The sequence below is a fragment of the Lates calcarifer genome, unplaced genomic scaffold, assembly GCF_001640805.2.
Source record: "Lates calcarifer isolate ASB-BC8 unplaced genomic scaffold, TLL_Latcal_v3 _unitig_1773_quiver_2252, whole genome shotgun sequence".
Classification (NCBI taxonomy): Eukaryota; Metazoa; Chordata; class Actinopteri; family Centropomidae; genus Lates; species Lates calcarifer.
Window position 1 is genome coordinate 1 of NW_026115751.1, and position 16,720 is coordinate 16,720.

A 16,720-nucleotide genomic window follows, 5' to 3' on the forward strand; every position below is an offset into this window, starting at 1 on the left:
AAGGAGCTAGTCCTCAAGGGGATTCCTGAGAGCATGAGAGGGAGCTCTGGCTGCTTTTCTCTGGTGAGGAAACGTTCAGTGAGGCCTGATGTTAACATGGCACTCTGAGCGTACAGCACTGCAGCTGATTCAGTCATACACTGCTACCTAAAGAGACCACACCCTGCATACTACACACTTACACTTCATCACAACATCACATGATACATATTTTACACAGGTGTGATTTATCTACAAACATCCTGTGACAAATGCACAGTGTAAGAACAAGAGTTTCGACAGCCAGTGTTAGATATGAATACTCAGAAAATAAAGCTCAGTGTTTTAGTTTCTCTCATCTATCTATAGTAACATATATTGTTTTCCTCCTGTATAAGCTACCCTTGTGTCACAGCCCTGTATAAAACACATGATAAAGACATATTTACCAGATATATGTACCATTATACCAATGGCACAGTGTTGCTAATGTGTTGCTAATGATTCAGATTATTTTAAGATCTATATGAAGCAGTGTAATGTAACTTTACTATACTAGACTTCAAATATTAATATACAATTTGTGTATGCACTAAAAATTAAATCATTACTGCTTGTTGACTATATATATACTTTTAGTGCAATGAAGTACTAAATTATTTCACTTGATCATCTGTGTGATCAGCTCATATGAAACCATACATTTACATTTATTATCTTTCATTAGCTGAATGGAAAATTTGTGCCAACTATTTAAAGCACCTGAAGCATGTGACTATGACTCTGTAACAACGTGCTACATATTCAGGTATGCACAGGCTCCAGACTTTCCTGTTTACAAGCACAGTCATGTGTTATGCTCCAGCAGCAGCTTGTACTCATCCTCACCTGAGCCAGGTTACAAACAGCTCCTCCCTCTCTCCAGTGACCCACTTATGGCTCACTCTGCTCGTTGTCATAGCTGCGTTGTAATGACCTCAGTCACACTCACCTGTACTGTCTGAATGAGTTTTCCTCACACCAGTCTCCAATAAGAAAAATATTTACAAAACTTATTTGAAATGTTCAGTTGTTGCCTAATCAGTATCTCGGTGTAGAACACAGGGTGTAAAAACTAGTTTGGTGAGCTTCTGTGTTGGGGCATGTTCAAATATGCATGTGTACTAAAGTATGTGGTTAACTGTGCTCAGTAAAACCTGGAACATGGACCAATGTCAAAAGACCTGCTCCAGTTATTGTGCAGGATTCTGTTAACATGCTAAACCTGCAAACAGACCTAAAGCATGTGATGCCAAATACCAGTGTAATTGAAGATACAGCTCATTTACTAGTGTCTATTGTATATTTACTTAACATTTGCCCTCAGTCATATACATTTTGAAACACAACGTAAAATAATAATAAAGAAACTTAGGTAAAATCAGTTTAAAGTTTTGTGTTTACATTTTTTGGTTATGTACTTTATCGTACTGTAAACCAAGCATCGCCTAAAAGAATCTGCAGTGTAATTGACCGTGTCCAGATGTTACTAGATATAATGAAAAATTATGACAGCCTAGATGAGTGGAAGAATTATGGAAACAAAAAGTCATTTATTTTGTTTCTTTTTTTTTATTTTTGGTGAGGTGTCCTCACAAGCCCATTTTGGGTTTGTGCAGTTATGTTTTTATCCACTAATGTTTTGTAAATGATTTTATCAAAAAACAAAGGTTCATCTTAGAGAAGAAAACATGTCTATAAGAATTAGATGATCCACTTTATGAAATCTTAAAGTTGAATACATGACTACACACTTTCTTAAAGCAACAGATTTCACAAAATTGTTATTTTTTCAAAAAATGAATAACATTTTGCTCCTTTGCGCTCATGAGATACAGCAGCTACTTTATCATTATTCTTGTTCTACTTTTTTTTTTTTTTTACTTAAAGTTACATTTATCTTGTGCTTTATGTTTTAAATATTTCATGACACCTTTTATGTGTAATCAACTCCATCACAAACACTGTTACCTCAGATTTTGTACTCTTTGGACGTGGTTTTACACAGAAGCTGCTTTTGACCTTTAATTCTCATGTGCTTCTTTATAGGGGCAATCAACGAGATGGCTACTCACCCTGGATACTACGAAGACCTGGTGGAGAAGTCGATGGGCAAGTACAACCTGGCAACAGAGGAGATTGAGAGGGACCTGCACCGCTCTCTCCCTGAGCACCCGGCCTTTCAGAACGAAATGGGCATCGCTGCTCTCCGCAGGGTCCTTACTGCCTATGCATTCCGAAATCCTAATATTGGATACTGTCAGGTACACACACACTCTTGCTTGTGTTTCCACATGAACGAGCAGAAACCTGGCAGTGCTTGACATTTCTTGAGTTTTTGTTCTTCTCTACCTCAACTCCACAGGCTATGAATATTGTAACATCTGTGTTGCTGCTCTACGCCAAAGAAGAGGAGGCTTTCTGGCTGCTAGTAGCACTCTGTGAGAGGATGCTGCCTGACTACTACAACACCAGAGTTGTAGGTCAGTATGTGCATTTTCTTGTGTATTCATGTGGGCTTGTTTGACTCACATTCATTTGTGTGGTTCTGAAAAATTGAAATAGCTGTATGAGCTCTTTTTTGTTTGTATTGTATTTATATTTATAATGGTCTTTTATGCTGCCTTCTTAGCCAGGTTTTAATCTCACTTAGAAATTTACCTAGATGAATAAATGAGGAGAAAGAAAAAGTTCCTTGTTCAGCATCCTCTCTCTGCCTCCCCCTCTCCCTCAGGAGCCCTAGTTGATCAGGGTGTGTTTGAAGAACTCGCGCGGGAATACGTTCCACAGCTGTACGACTGCATGCAGGACCTTGGAGTCATCTCAACAATTTCTCTCTCCTGGTTCCTCACCCTGTTCCTGTCTGTCATGCCGTTTGAGAGCGCAGTGGTGGTGGTGGACTGCTTTTTCTACGATGGCATCAAAGTCATATTTCAGCTGGCACTCTCTGTGCTGCACGCTAACATTCACCAGTTGCTGGGCTGCAAGGATGACGGCGAGGCCATGACCGTACTGGGCAGGTAAGGAGAGGAAAAAGGTACTTTATTTTGTATGTCTAGTCTCAGATATTTATGTTATCTTTCCTGTATTTTCATGTGTCTGTACTTTTTCCTTATCAGTCTTCTTATCTTCTTATTAGTCTTATCAGTCTCAGTAGTTACCATCAGAACACTAATACTCGAACTTAAGACCCTAAAACTATTTCACCATTTATGAGATGCCGTCTTCCATGTTCATAAAAGTTTGCTGTACTGCACTGCATCTTCTCTAATTGTTTGTGTATTGTAGGTACTTGGACAGTGTGACCAATAAGGACAGCACTTTACCTCCCATCCCCCACCTGCACTCCTTACTAACAGACAACGGAGAACCACATCCAGAGGTCGACATCTTCAAACTGGTCCGCAGCTCCTACGAGGTATTTAACCTGGGTGATGACAAGGGTCTTCTTCTGTGTATGGTCTTGTATTGGTTTGAGAGACACAGGGGGAAAAGTACAAATTCATTAAGTTCCTCCCTCATGTTATTTGCATTTGTTAATTGTAGATTGACGACTGTGCGTGTGTGAGTAGTTCAAATCCTACCGTTTGAATTTAATTTAACTTTAAATGTATTTCGCTGAGACGCCTGGCTGTGTCAGTGCCTCACAATTATACAGTTCTCTCCAGCCATCTTTATTGTTTCGACAGTGTTAACAGTGTATAGGCTGACCTATATCTCTCTGTTTCTGCTTCTCGTTTGGTATCAGAAATTTGGCTCCATCCGTGCAGACGTGATTGAACAGATGCGTTTCAAACAAAGACTGAGGGTCATCCAAACCATCGAAGATACAACTAAACGCAATGTGGTAAGGACATATAAATACTGTATTTAGGCAAGTGTACAAGCATCAGTTTCAGCTGCATTTACTAGAATGCTCTTGCTCAACGCTGTCGTGCAAATAGCAGAATGGTAAATAAGCAACACACCAACACCAACTCTTTTAAGTCTCTTAGTTCTGCCGGTCAAATTAGATTTTAAACTTTAAAGTAGAAAGAATCACCTTCTAGTCATTACTGGATACTCTGCTCTTCCTTTACACTTTGTTACTTAATGTAATTCTATTATGTTTCAGGTCAGAACTATTGTAACAGAGACTGCCTTCAGTATTGATGAGCTGGAGGAGCTCTACGTGCTCTTCAAGGTGAGTTAATGCTCCTACATTCATGTTGTGGGACTTGGAGGGGAACTAACAGAAACGTCTCACCTTCTCTGTGAACCTCCAGCTCCCATTTACAGTCCTACCACCATGCTAAAACTGAGACGTAGACAGTAAATCAAACAGACAAAATGAATTATTGTCCAGGAGCCTGAGCATTGGCTGTTGTAGCTACTTTCCTCTAGCATAAGCTATTCTTGTGCCGCCGGCCTGTATTAACACACGGTGAAGATTAATTTGCCAGTTTATAATGGCACATTGTTCATAATGACTCAGATTATTCAAGAGTGAAATTGTTTTCCAAACACACTGTCAGAGTCTCTGTTGTTCTTTGCAAATATGATAGAATGCAATTATGCTAATGGCTGTTGTTTACTTGTCAAGCAACATCAACCTTTTAATTCTAACTTAGCAGAAACCAGCTCTGTCCTCATGTTCCTCTATACTTCTTCTTGATTTTCACATGCTGTCGTTGAGTTTTAACCCTCTTGTCATGTCTTCAGGCAGAGCACCTGACCAGCTGTTACTGGGGTGGCAGCAGCAACCCCACAGAGCGTCACGATCCCAGCCTGCCCTACCTGGAGCAGTACCGCATTGACGTAGAACAGTTTAAAGGCCTGTTCAACCTGCTGTTCCCCTGGGCCAACGGAGCCCACTCAGACCCACTGGCTGTGCGCTTCTTCCGGCTCCTCGACCAAAATGGAGACGCCCTCATCAACTTCAGGGAGTTCATCAGCGGCCTGGGTAAATAGAGAAGGATTATGTTTGTGTCCCTGGGAATATTCCTTGGAAGTAATGGTTCATTACATAATGACATCAGCTGTTCAGTTGACAAATGGATGTGTTACGCTGTGATGATTCTGATTTAAGATCAGATATGTTCACTCTGTAAACGCTTTTTGTTGTGTTGTAGGTGTTTTATGTCACGGAGACCTCACTGAGAAGCTGAAGCTCCTCTATAAGATGCATGTTTTACCTGGTGAGTGCGCATTGATGCAGTTCAACGTCCTTAGAAAGTCACCTTTACAGAACTGCAGAAAATGTTTCATTTTAGTGAAGTGAGATTATTAGCTGTATACAAAAGAGGTGGCTCAAAGGAAAGAAAATGTTCGGCTTTGTTCTCTTTGTCACACTTCACTGAGTCAGTAACTTTCTCAGGTCTCCCTTTGTCAGCACATTTTTATGCGATGATTGACACAAATTAAAAACTTAAAAAAACTATTCACTGTATTTTAAACTCCGCTCCGAAATTGATGGGAACTTAGGGCTTTTCATAACATTTTGACAGTCTGATGAGCCTATTGTCACAGCATTTCGTCAGTCAGGATTAGTGGAAAGGTTTTTGCAAAGCTTATATAGTCTGATTGAGCCCAAAACAATATAAATAGGCAATTTATTAAATTTAATTCTATGGTTGTCACTGGAAAAAAATGTTCACATTGTCACAGTTCAACTTGAATATTCTTTTCTCCCAGAAATTACTCATGAACAGGAGGAGCCTGACTCTGCCTTTGAAGCCACTCAGTACTTCTTTGAAGACATCACTCCAGAAACATCAGTTGGTGAGGACCTAAGAGATATATATAGATATAGAACCTTTGGTTCTGACATTCATTTGGACGTTACTATAACCTGAGGACAAAATTAAAAAAAATAACATCTAGATTACAGATAGATACCTACATGAAAATAGGAAAAATCATTCTAACATATTTAAACAGGTACCATAAGACAGCTTTCAGACTAGTTGCCCCCAAAACCTAGTGAAGATACAATACATACACTTGTGGAAAAACTATTCAAAAATCAAGTAAAAGCAGAAAGCACTGCCAGAGTGTTTTAGGAATTTAAGTTCTGTTTCCTCATCACATAGCCCTCAAGTTTTTATTATTTACTTTGCTGTTCTTCCTGATTTGCATAGGTGAAGTCTGTTTTTGTGGTTATTTGCCCGTCACGTGATTTGCACAGGAAAAATGTGGTTGTATTAACCTTGAAACCGCAGGTGTCACTTCTAGCCTGCATTGTGCACACTGACAGTAACAAAAGCACAGGTGCAGTAACAAACATGTACACAAGTTTAATTATGCGTGTGAGGCTGGGACCTGCAGGGCAGAGGAGAGAGAAGCCACTTCAAACACGCTTGTTGATCTGACAGTTGCTGTTTGGATAATTAAACCTGTGACCTAGTCTTCTCTGTGTTATGTGACCAATGCATACATTTCATTAAATATTAGGAGGTACTGATGATATTCTGTACACTACATTAGGCAGTAAATAGTAAACTGTTCTGGGTGTAAAGACACAGAGCAGGACCCTTTGTATACTATATGATCAAAACCTGCAGTATGGACTTTCTTTATGTATACGAGTGGTGACTGATAAGTTTGTGGCCTAAGGTAGAAGATTATTTAAAGAGACAGTGCTGTTTTGCAATGTTCAATAATTCAAAATAGAAACACCACAAAAGCTCAAGGGGTTGAATGGCACATGCATGTAACAACAGCTGTTTTGCTCACCTCCTTCTACCTTAGGTAACAAACTTATCAATCACCCCTCATATATAATCAGCTTGTCCTCATGATACTAGATGTTTGGTGGTGGATGTTTTGTTTAGCTTCTGGAAATTTATGATCCAACAATCGTTTTACAGAAAACCTGCATACTAAATAAACAAATGTTGATCTCAGTCACCCTCTCTTTTCCTCAGGTCATGACTCAAAGTGCAGAAGTGAGAAGGATGACGGCTTTGTCAGAGTTACATTTAAGACTGAGAAAGGTAAGCAACATAGCAACACTGATTACAAAAAGAATGTGTAGCTCTAATACAGTACACGATATAGTCATATTAACCTAAAATAAGCAACTGGATGTTTTGAGCTAATTTATTTGCCAAATCACCAATCCTCTAGCTCAAAAATGACATTTATATAATGAAATATTTTCTTTAAATGCTACACAGACACAGGCAGACATTGCTGGTGCTGTCACACTGTTAAAAAAATACCTTAATTTAAGCTTGTGACTGAAATATATGACACACTTTTTTACATATTACAGTCAAGAAACTGAACACTCCTGATTACCGCCACTACCTGAAACTGTGGAACCAGGAGACCAAGCCCAAACGAGAAAACACGAAAGACCTCCCCAAACTGAATCAGGTAAGATTTCACCTTCTCTACTCATTTGTATGTAAAGTCATAAGAAACTGTAAGAAACTGAATATAACTAATGACTTCCCTAATGACTTCTTTCCTTCAGAGCCAGTTCATTGAGCTTTGCAAGACCCTCTACAGCATGTTCAGTGAGGATGTTGCAGAACAGGAGCTGTACCATGCCACGGCCACAGTCACCAGTTTGCTGCTGGAAATGGGAGAGGTGGGAAAGCTCTTCTCCTCCTCCTCCTCCAGTAGAAAGGACCACAATATGGAGGGTAAATCAGAACCAAGCATGTGCATGAGAGATACCGCAGATCCCAAAACCACCCGGGAGGCCGGACCTGATGGTATGTTCCAGCAGGGGGACTGTGGAGACACTTTTGTCCGTGCAGGGCTAGAGAACAAGCCGAGCCCCTGTGAGGAGGGGAAAGGGGACGAAGGGAACGAGCAGCTGCCACCTATGCAAGACATCAAGCTGGAGGACTCGTCCCCCAAAGACACAGGCACGTCCTCTGCCATGCTCATCTCAGATGATGAAACCAAAGATGACACTTCAATGTCATCTTACTCAGTGCTCAGCGCAGGCTCCCATGAGATGGATGAAAAGCTGCAGTGTGAGGACATTGCAGACGACACAGTGCTAGTGCGCAGCGACAGTGGCACCAACGGTGAAAGAAGTAACCGGCCTCACAGCAGTGGTCCCCTCGACAGAGGGCTGCCTCACAGCACTAGCATTGACAAAGACTGGGCCATCACGTTTGAACAGTTCCTGGCCTCTGTGCTCACTGAGCAGGCGCTGGTGCATTATTTTGAGAAGCCAGTGGAGGTGGCAGCGCGTATAACAAATGCTAAGAATGTTCGTAAGGTCGGGCGCCCCCTCCTGTCAACAAGTGACTATGAGATCTCGCTATCTGGCTGAAGTCTCACTGGAGATTTCACAAAGACTTTTTAAAGGGAAAGACAATTATCAGTCGGTGGTGTAAAAATGTTTCTGTGAGTTTTAGAGGACAAGGAAGGTAAATGTAAAATGTATGTGTATGATAGCTGAATGAATGTGACCAAAAACTGCTCTTAGCAATGTATTTTATCAGATGTGAAAGACTTTTATTATAACAATCACTAGATTCTGTCCGGCTAAGAGGGAACAGGATATTAATATTAAGGTTTGCTCAGATGAAATCAGTGCGTACATGTAGTAGCTGTACTTTATAAGACATTATGCATAGGTGTTAATATTGTAATCTCTAGTACTCTTGTAGATATAAATGTCCACAGATACAGTCCAGTTCCAAACTGGGATATTGATAGTCTACAGTACATACGATCACCTAACATTATATCAGGTCAAACTATTGCTTCCTTACTTTATGATTCCATTTGCTGCTAATCAAAACTTTTTTTGTTTCTCACTTGATGACAGTGTGGAAAATTACCAAGCAAAGCTGTGAAAATTCAGTGGTTGAGTGAATTTTCATGTGTTATCGTGTAAACTCTCTTTAGCTCCTCATCACTTTAATGCAGTGTGTCACTTTGGCAGAAACTACTCTCTTTTTCACATACATACCTACATAATGACTTCCTGGATAGTCACCTCCCAAAATAATGTTCACAATAATTGTTGCAGTTTATTTTCTAATAGTAATAATAACAATGATGGAAATGGCACAAAAAAATTATACCACAATTTTGTGAAAAATGTTTTGGTGGTTCAGGAACTCAAAGGAAGGTGTGTGTTCTAAGAAAAGATGATTACACTAACAAAATGCTTTTGAATGAAGAGACTGCACTTTCTTTATGTTTACAATAATGTGATCCACTAATATGTACTTGCTTGCCTTTCGCCTAGCTATTGTTGTCTGCACTCCCAACTGAAATTTTGCCTTTTTTCCTTTTTTTAAAAACACGTTTTTACCTTTTTGCTCTGTACATTTTTTACATTGCTGTTTTTAAGTTGTTTTTATGTGAATACTTTTTATGTTAAATGTCTAGGTGTTGTTACTCTGGATTCTGAAGCATTGTGTATCACTCCATTTAATTAAAATGACAGTATGATTGATTCAATGCTGCACAGTACTTTGCCTCAAGCCTTCATTATTCACCTAGTCCAGTTCAATGCCACTATAAACAAGAACTTTGCAGAGTGATACTACCATCTGGTGGAAGATCATTTAGGATAACAAAATGGGCTTGAGTTTCAGCCACAATAAAAATGTGATTGAAGATGGAAAAAACATCATCGTCATTTGTTCCTTTTCAATTAGTTTTAAAATTTCTGTCACTTAATTTGAGTAAATCACAGTTTGTAGTCAATGCTTTACAGTAGGTCTAGTTTAGATGAGCAGTCCAGTCTGAGGTTAATTTGGATATATTTGGATTCACAATTTGTGGAGCTATAAAACTGAGATTTCCGTCCTACTACTCTTGATGTAAGTACCAGTGACTGTCTAATGTGAATCTAGTACAGTAATGAAATGAAACTCAGAATATTTACTCATGTACTGGACTCTGCTACAATTTTGACATTTTAGTGCTTCACTTGACTGTTCGTATGTTACTTCATATTTATAATCCACTACATTTTTTAACATGGCCGATTACATACAAAACACATTGTCATTTCCCTTTAACCATTTTAATCCGGCTGGCTTTTTATTATTATTTTTTTGACGTTGTTCCTTGCGTGTTTTGTCATTGGCCACGGTCTCCTGGGAGGAGCAGAGAGGCGCAGGAAGGAAGTCGGGAAACACATTTAAACCAACGTTTGAGCCCCTTACTCGGTTTGTCAGTACTCTGAGAACACGGGATTGCTGAAGAAGCTAAGATACTAAAACCAGCATTGAAGCTAAATTTTTTGTCGAACGAAGTGAGACTGGATGCTGAACACACCTGCGGCGCAATGGTAAGGCGAAGGAGGTAATTAGCTAGCGGCTAGCGTTAGCATTTGTGTTAGCGGGGAGCGTTAGCATTAGCCTTCTCGTTTAACGTTTTTATCACGTGGGTAAGAGTGTGTTTGTGTGACTGATGCGTCCTTGACATGAGTTTCGGAGACTTTTTGTAACTTTGTGATCCTGGTCATTTATATTTTATAGCGGTCTATCATGTCGTTGCCATAGTTAGTTAGTCTATTTGTGGTCATTTTGTAAAATATCGCCTCTGTACTCAGCGTTAGCAGTAGCCACGAACGTTAGTATTAGCCTTGTCATTTAATAATTTTGGGGCTTTTTGCCTTTTTGTCGTTGTTTTTATTTGCTTGGGTTAAAGTGCGTTCCTGACATGAGTTGCGGGCACCTTACGGAGGCAAGGTAACAGTTTCATAGTCCGTTTGTCTGATTATCAGGTCGTTGTGATGTTTATGTCTTTACATGGCTATTTTACATCTATTTATGGTCAGCTTCTTTGTGTCTTTATAGTCGTTCTTACTTCGTCTCTAGTTCTATGTCCAATCCTGATTTAACATTTATTTGAGGTCATTTTTTGTTTTATTGTAGCAGTTCAGAATCTCATAGTGTTCAGTTTTTTGTCTGTAATATGTCCATAGCTATCAGTTGACCCACAGTTGTATATATTAGTGATTAGAAATTTGTTTGTGGTATCTTATAATTAAATTTCCATATTAAAGATTTATCCTCTCTTAATATTTGATTGAGCTTAGTTATATGTTAAATTCAAGCTTGGAAACTTAAAGTTTAACTGTCAGACACCAACACACTGTTGGACAGAAGGTGTTTTAAAAAATAGAATAAATAACAACCAGTTTTTCACTTATTTACTTAAACTTTTTAACATAAGCTGCTGTTTTGATGTTCTCATAAGAAGGAGGTTCAAATTTGAAATAATGATTCTGGACCATCTGTGGTGGAAGAAATACTCAGAATTTTTACTGAAGTATAATAAACAACACAAGTTAAATCCTGCATTCAAAAATTTACTCAACTGGTAGTGTTTATTATCGCAGTGCAGGTCACATGACTGATTCAGTGATTAGATTATAGACACACAATTAATAATCCTTTCCCAAATATTTGTTGTTGTTGGTTCTTCAGGAGATGATGGAAAACTGTTGATTTTCTGAAACAGCCTTCTATTGTTTGTTAAATGTTCTGTTTCAGCTGTAATGTTGAATATTTTTCTATGTTTTCATGGTCATGGCTGTTGATGAGGAATAGGTAGTAGAGTATTGATCATTTTCCTTTGTATGTTTCTCTTTGATTCCCTCCAGGTGTCACCACTTCGTCCACAACATCGTCCACGATCGCAGAGACGTGGTCCATGATCGGAGAGACATTGTTGAGGATGAGGGAGACATCGTCCACAATCAGAGACATTGTCCACGATCGCAGAGACCTTGTCAAAGATGAGAGAGACGTTGTCCATGATCAGAGACATTGTCCCATGCTTCGTAGAGACCTTGCGATAGAATCGGCGGAGACGGGGGTCACCGATTTGACGGCATTGCCCGCGATCAGGGACATTGTCGATGGTCACAGAGACAGCGTCTATGATCTCAGAGACATCGTCCATAATCTCAGAGACACTGTCCGCGATCACAAGAGACGTAGTCAGCGATCACAGAGATGTAGTCCAAGATGAGAGTCTTCGTACAATGAAGAAGTTCTTTCAGACCAAGACAAAGGCCTCCAGGTAATTCACAAACAGCTTTACATTAACTGTCCAACGCAGAGCACTGTTTAGAAAGACATCAACAATGTTCAAAAAATGTCATAGTATAATAAGGCATCAGAAAATGTCATAGTGTAGCAAGGCATCAAAAACGGTCACAAATTGTCATAGTATAGTAAGGTGTCAAAAATGGTCAACAAATGTCATAGTATATTAAGGTCATAGTATAGTAAGATGTAAAAAAAAAATGTAGTAGTATAGAAAGGCATCAAAAATGGTCAAAAAATGTCATAGGTGCAAAACCAGTCCAAAAATGTCATACCATATTAAGGCATAAAAAACCACCAAAAAACGTAGTATTTTAAGTTGTCAAAAATAGTCAAAAACTGAAAAATTATCAAAAAATGTCATAGTATAGTAAGGTGTCAAAAATGGTCAAAAAATATCATAGTATAATAAGGCATCAAAAAACACCAAAAAATGCCATAGTATATTAAGGAATCTAAAACTGTCAAAAAATGTTGTAGTATATAAGGCGTCAGAAATCGTAAAAAAAATTGTCATAGTATAGTAACGTGTCAAAAACCATCAAAAAATGTCATAGTATATTAAGGCGTCAAAAATAGTCAAAAAATGACATAATACGGCATCAAAAATGGTCAAAAACTGTCAAAAATGTCATAGTACAGTAAGGCATCAAAAATGGTTTAAAAATTCATAATATAGAAAGTCATCAAAAATGGTCAAAAAATGTTGTAGTATATAAGGCGTCAAAAATCGTAAAAAAAAAATATAGTATAACAAAGCATCAAAAAACACTAAAAAATGTCATAGTATATTAAGGGATCTAAAACTGTCAAAAAATGTCATAGTATATAAGGCATCAAAAATCGTAAAAACAATTGTCATACTATAATAAGGCGTCAAAAATCATGAAAAAAATGTCATAGTATAATAAGGCGTCAAAAATTGTCATAGTATAGTAACATGTCAAAAACAATCAAAAAATGTAGTAAGGTGTCAAAAACCATCAAAAATTGTCACAGTATAGTAAGGCATCAAAAATGTTTAAAAAAATGCCACAGTATAGTATGGCATCAAAAATGGTCAAAAAATGTCATGATATAGTAAGGCATAAAAAATGGTAAAAAAAAAAATATCATAGTATAATAAGGCTTCAAAAACACCAAAAAATGTCATAGTATATAAGGCGTCAAAAATCGTAAAAAAAAAAAAAAAAAATTCATAGTATAATAAGGTGTCAAAAATTGTCATAATATAGTAACATGTCAAAAACCATCAAAAAATGTCATAGTATAGGAATTCGTCAAAAACCCAGAAAAAATGTCATAGTATAGTAAGGTGTCAAAAATCATGAAAAAAATGTCATAGTATAGTAAGGTGTCAAAAATGTCATAGTATAATAAGGTGTCAAAAATGTCATAGTATAGTAAGGTGTCAAAAACGCTTAAAAATGTCATAGTATAGTATGGCATCAAAAATGGTCAAAAAATGTCATGGTATAGTAAGGTGTCAAAAACGCTTAAAAATGTCATAGTATAAGTCATCAAAAACCATCAAAAAATGTCATGGTATAGTAAGATGTCAAAAACGCTTAAAAATGTCATAGTATAAGGCATCAAAAACCATGGAAAAATGTCATAGTATAGTAAGGTGTCAAAAATCATGAAAAAAATGTCATAGTATAATAAGGTGTCAAAAATGTCATAGTATAGTAAGGCGTCAAAAATCATGAAAAAAATGTCATAGTATAATAAGGCGTCAAAAATTGTCATAGTATAGTAACATGTCAAAAACAATCAAAAAATGTAGTAAGGTGTCAAAAACCATCAAAAATTGTCACAGTATAGTAAGGCATCAAAAATGTTTAAAAAAAATGCCACAGTATAGTAAGGCATCAAAAATCGTAAAAAAAAAAATATCATAGTATAATAAGGCTTCAAAAAACACCAAAAAATGTCATAGTATATTAAGGGATCTGAAACTGTCAAAAAATGTCATAGTATAATAAGGTGTCAAAAATGTCATAGTATAGTAAGGTGTCAAAAATGTCATAGTATAATAAGGTGTCAAAAATGTCATAGTATAGTAAGGCGTCAAAAATCATGAAAAAAATGTCATAGTATAATAAGGTGTCAAAAATGTCATAGTATAGTAAGGTGTCAAAAACGCTTAAAAATGTCATAGTATAGTATGGCATCAAAAATGGTCAAAAAATGTCATGGTATAGTAAGGTGTCAAAAACGCTTAAAAATGTCATAGTATAAGTCATCAAAAACCATCAAAAAATGTCATGGTATAGTAAGATGTCAAAAACGCTTAAAAATGTCATAGTATAAGGCATCAAAAACCATGGAAAAATGTCATAGTATAGTAAGGTGTCAAAAATCATGAAAAAAATGTCATAGTATAATAAGGTGTCAAAAATGTCATAGTATAGTAAGGCGTCAAAAATCATGAAAAAAATGTCATAGTATAATAAGGCGTCAAAAATTGTCATAGTATAGTAACATGTCAAAAACAATCAAAAAATGTAGTAAGGTGTCAAAAACCATCAAAAATTGTCACAGTATAGTAAGGCATCAAAAATGTTTAAAAAAATGCCACAGTATAGTAAGGCATCAAAAATCGTAAAAAAAAAATATCATAGTATAATAAGGCTTCAAAAAACACCAAAAAATGTCATAGTATATTAAGGGATCTGAAACTGTCAAAAAATGTCATAGTATAATAAGGTGTCAAAAATGTCATAGTATAGTAAGGTGTCAAAAATGTCATAGTATAGTAAGGTGTCAAAAATGTCATAGTATAGTAACATGTCAAAAACCATCAAAAAATGCCACAGTATAGTAAGGCGTCAAAAATGTCATAGTATAGTAAGGTGTCAAAAATGTCATAGTATATTAAGGTGTCAAGAATGTCATAGTATAGTAAGGTGTCAAAAACGCTTAAAATGTCATAGTATAGTATGGCATCAAAAATGGTCAAAAAATGTCATGGTATAGTAAGGTGTCAAAAACGCTTAAAAATGTCATAGTATAAGTCATCAAAAACCATCAAAAAATGTCATGGTATAGTAAGGTGTCAAAAATGTCATAGTATAGTAAGGTGTCAAAAATATCATAGTATAGTAAGGTGTCAAAAATATCATAGTATAGTAAGGTGTCAAGAATGCTTTAAAATGTCATAGTATAGCATGGTATATAGTATAGCATCATCAAAAACCATCAAAAAATGTCATGGTATAGTAAGGTGTCGAAAACGCTTAAAAATGTCATAGTATAAGTCATCAAAAATGGTCAAAAAATGTCATGATATAGTAAGGCATCAAAAACCATGAAAAAATGTCATAGTATAGTAAGGTGTCAAAAATCATGAAAAAAATGTCATAGTATAGTAAGGTGTCAAAAATCATGAAAAAAATGTCATAGTATAATAAGGTGTCAAAAATGTCATAGTATAGTAAGGCGTCAAAAATCATGAAAAAAATGTCATAGTATAATAAGGTGTCAAAAATGTCATAGTATAGTAAGGTGTCAAAAACGCTTAAAAATGTCATAGTGTAGTATGGCATCAAAAATGGTCAAAAAATGTCATGGTATAGTAAGGTGTCAAAAACGCTTAAAAATGTCATAGTATAAGTCATCAAAAACCATCAAAAAATGTCATGGTATAGTAAGGTGTCAAAAACGCTTAAAAATGTCATAGTATAAGTCATCAAAAATGGTCAAAAAATGTCATGGTATAGTAAGGTGTCAAAAATGTCATAGTATAGTAAGGTGTCAAAAATGCTTAAAAATGTCATAGTATAGTATGGCATCAAAAATGGTCAAAAAATGTCATGATATAGTAAGGCATAAAAAATGGTAAAAAAAAATATCATAGTATAATAAGGCTTCAAAAAACACCAAAAAATGTCATAGTATATAAGGCGTCAAAAATCGTAAAAAAAAAAAAAAAAAATGTCATAGTATAATAAGGTGTCAAAAATTGTCATAATATAGTAACATGTCAAAAACCATCAAAAAATGTCATGGTATAGTAAGGTGTCAAAAATGGTCCAGAAATGACATAGTATAGTAAGGTGTCAAAAACGCTTAAAAATGTCATAGTATAAGTCATCAAAAACCATCAAAAAATGTCATGGTATAGTAAGGTGTCAAAAATGTCATAGTATAGTAAGGTGTCAAAAATGTCATAGTATAGTAAGAGGTCAAAAACCATCAAAAAATGTCATAGTATAGTAAGGCGTCAAAAATGTCATAGTATAGTAAGGTGTCAAAAATGTCATAGTATAGTAAGGTGTCAAAAATGCTTAAAAATGTCATAGTATAGTATGGCATCAAAAATGGTCAAAAAATGTCATGATATAGTAAGGCATCAAAAATCGTAAAAAAAAATATCATAGTATAATAAGGCTTCAAAAACCATCAAAAAATGTCATGGTATAGTAAGGTGTCAAAAATGTCATGGTATAGTAAGGCATCAAAAATCGTAAAAATAAATATCATAGTATAATAAGGCTTCAAAAAACACCAAAAAATGTCATAGTATATAAGGCGTCAAGAATGTCATAGTATAGTAAGGTGTCAAAAACGCTTAAAATGTCATAGTATAGTATGGCATCAAAAATGGTCAAAAAATGTCATGGTATAGTAAGGTGTCAAAAACGCTTAAAAATGTCATAGTATAAGTCATCAAAAAC

The 16,720-nt window shown here is 36.2% G+C and overlaps 1 protein-coding gene across 1 annotated transcript; it reads left to right on the top strand.

Moving 5' to 3' along the window:
• Nucleotides 1–6: 6 nt before the first annotated feature.
• Nucleotides 7–9,447, top strand: LOC108890474 (TBC1 domain family member 9-like; the record flags this gene model as incomplete). Its single annotated transcript, XM_018687344.1, is given in 14 exon segments — nt 7–40; nt 43–63; nt 2,068–2,282; nt 2,384–2,501; nt 2,753–3,038; nt 3,307–3,436; nt 3,767–3,865; nt 4,133–4,201; nt 4,720–4,960; nt 5,130–5,195; nt 5,692–5,778; nt 6,924–6,992; nt 7,274–7,377; nt 7,478–9,447. Coding segments are annotated over 14 exon segments (2,355 nt in total), but the record flags the coding sequence as incomplete, so codon positions are not given.
• Between the last annotated feature and the right edge of the window lie 7,273 nt (nt 9,448–16,720).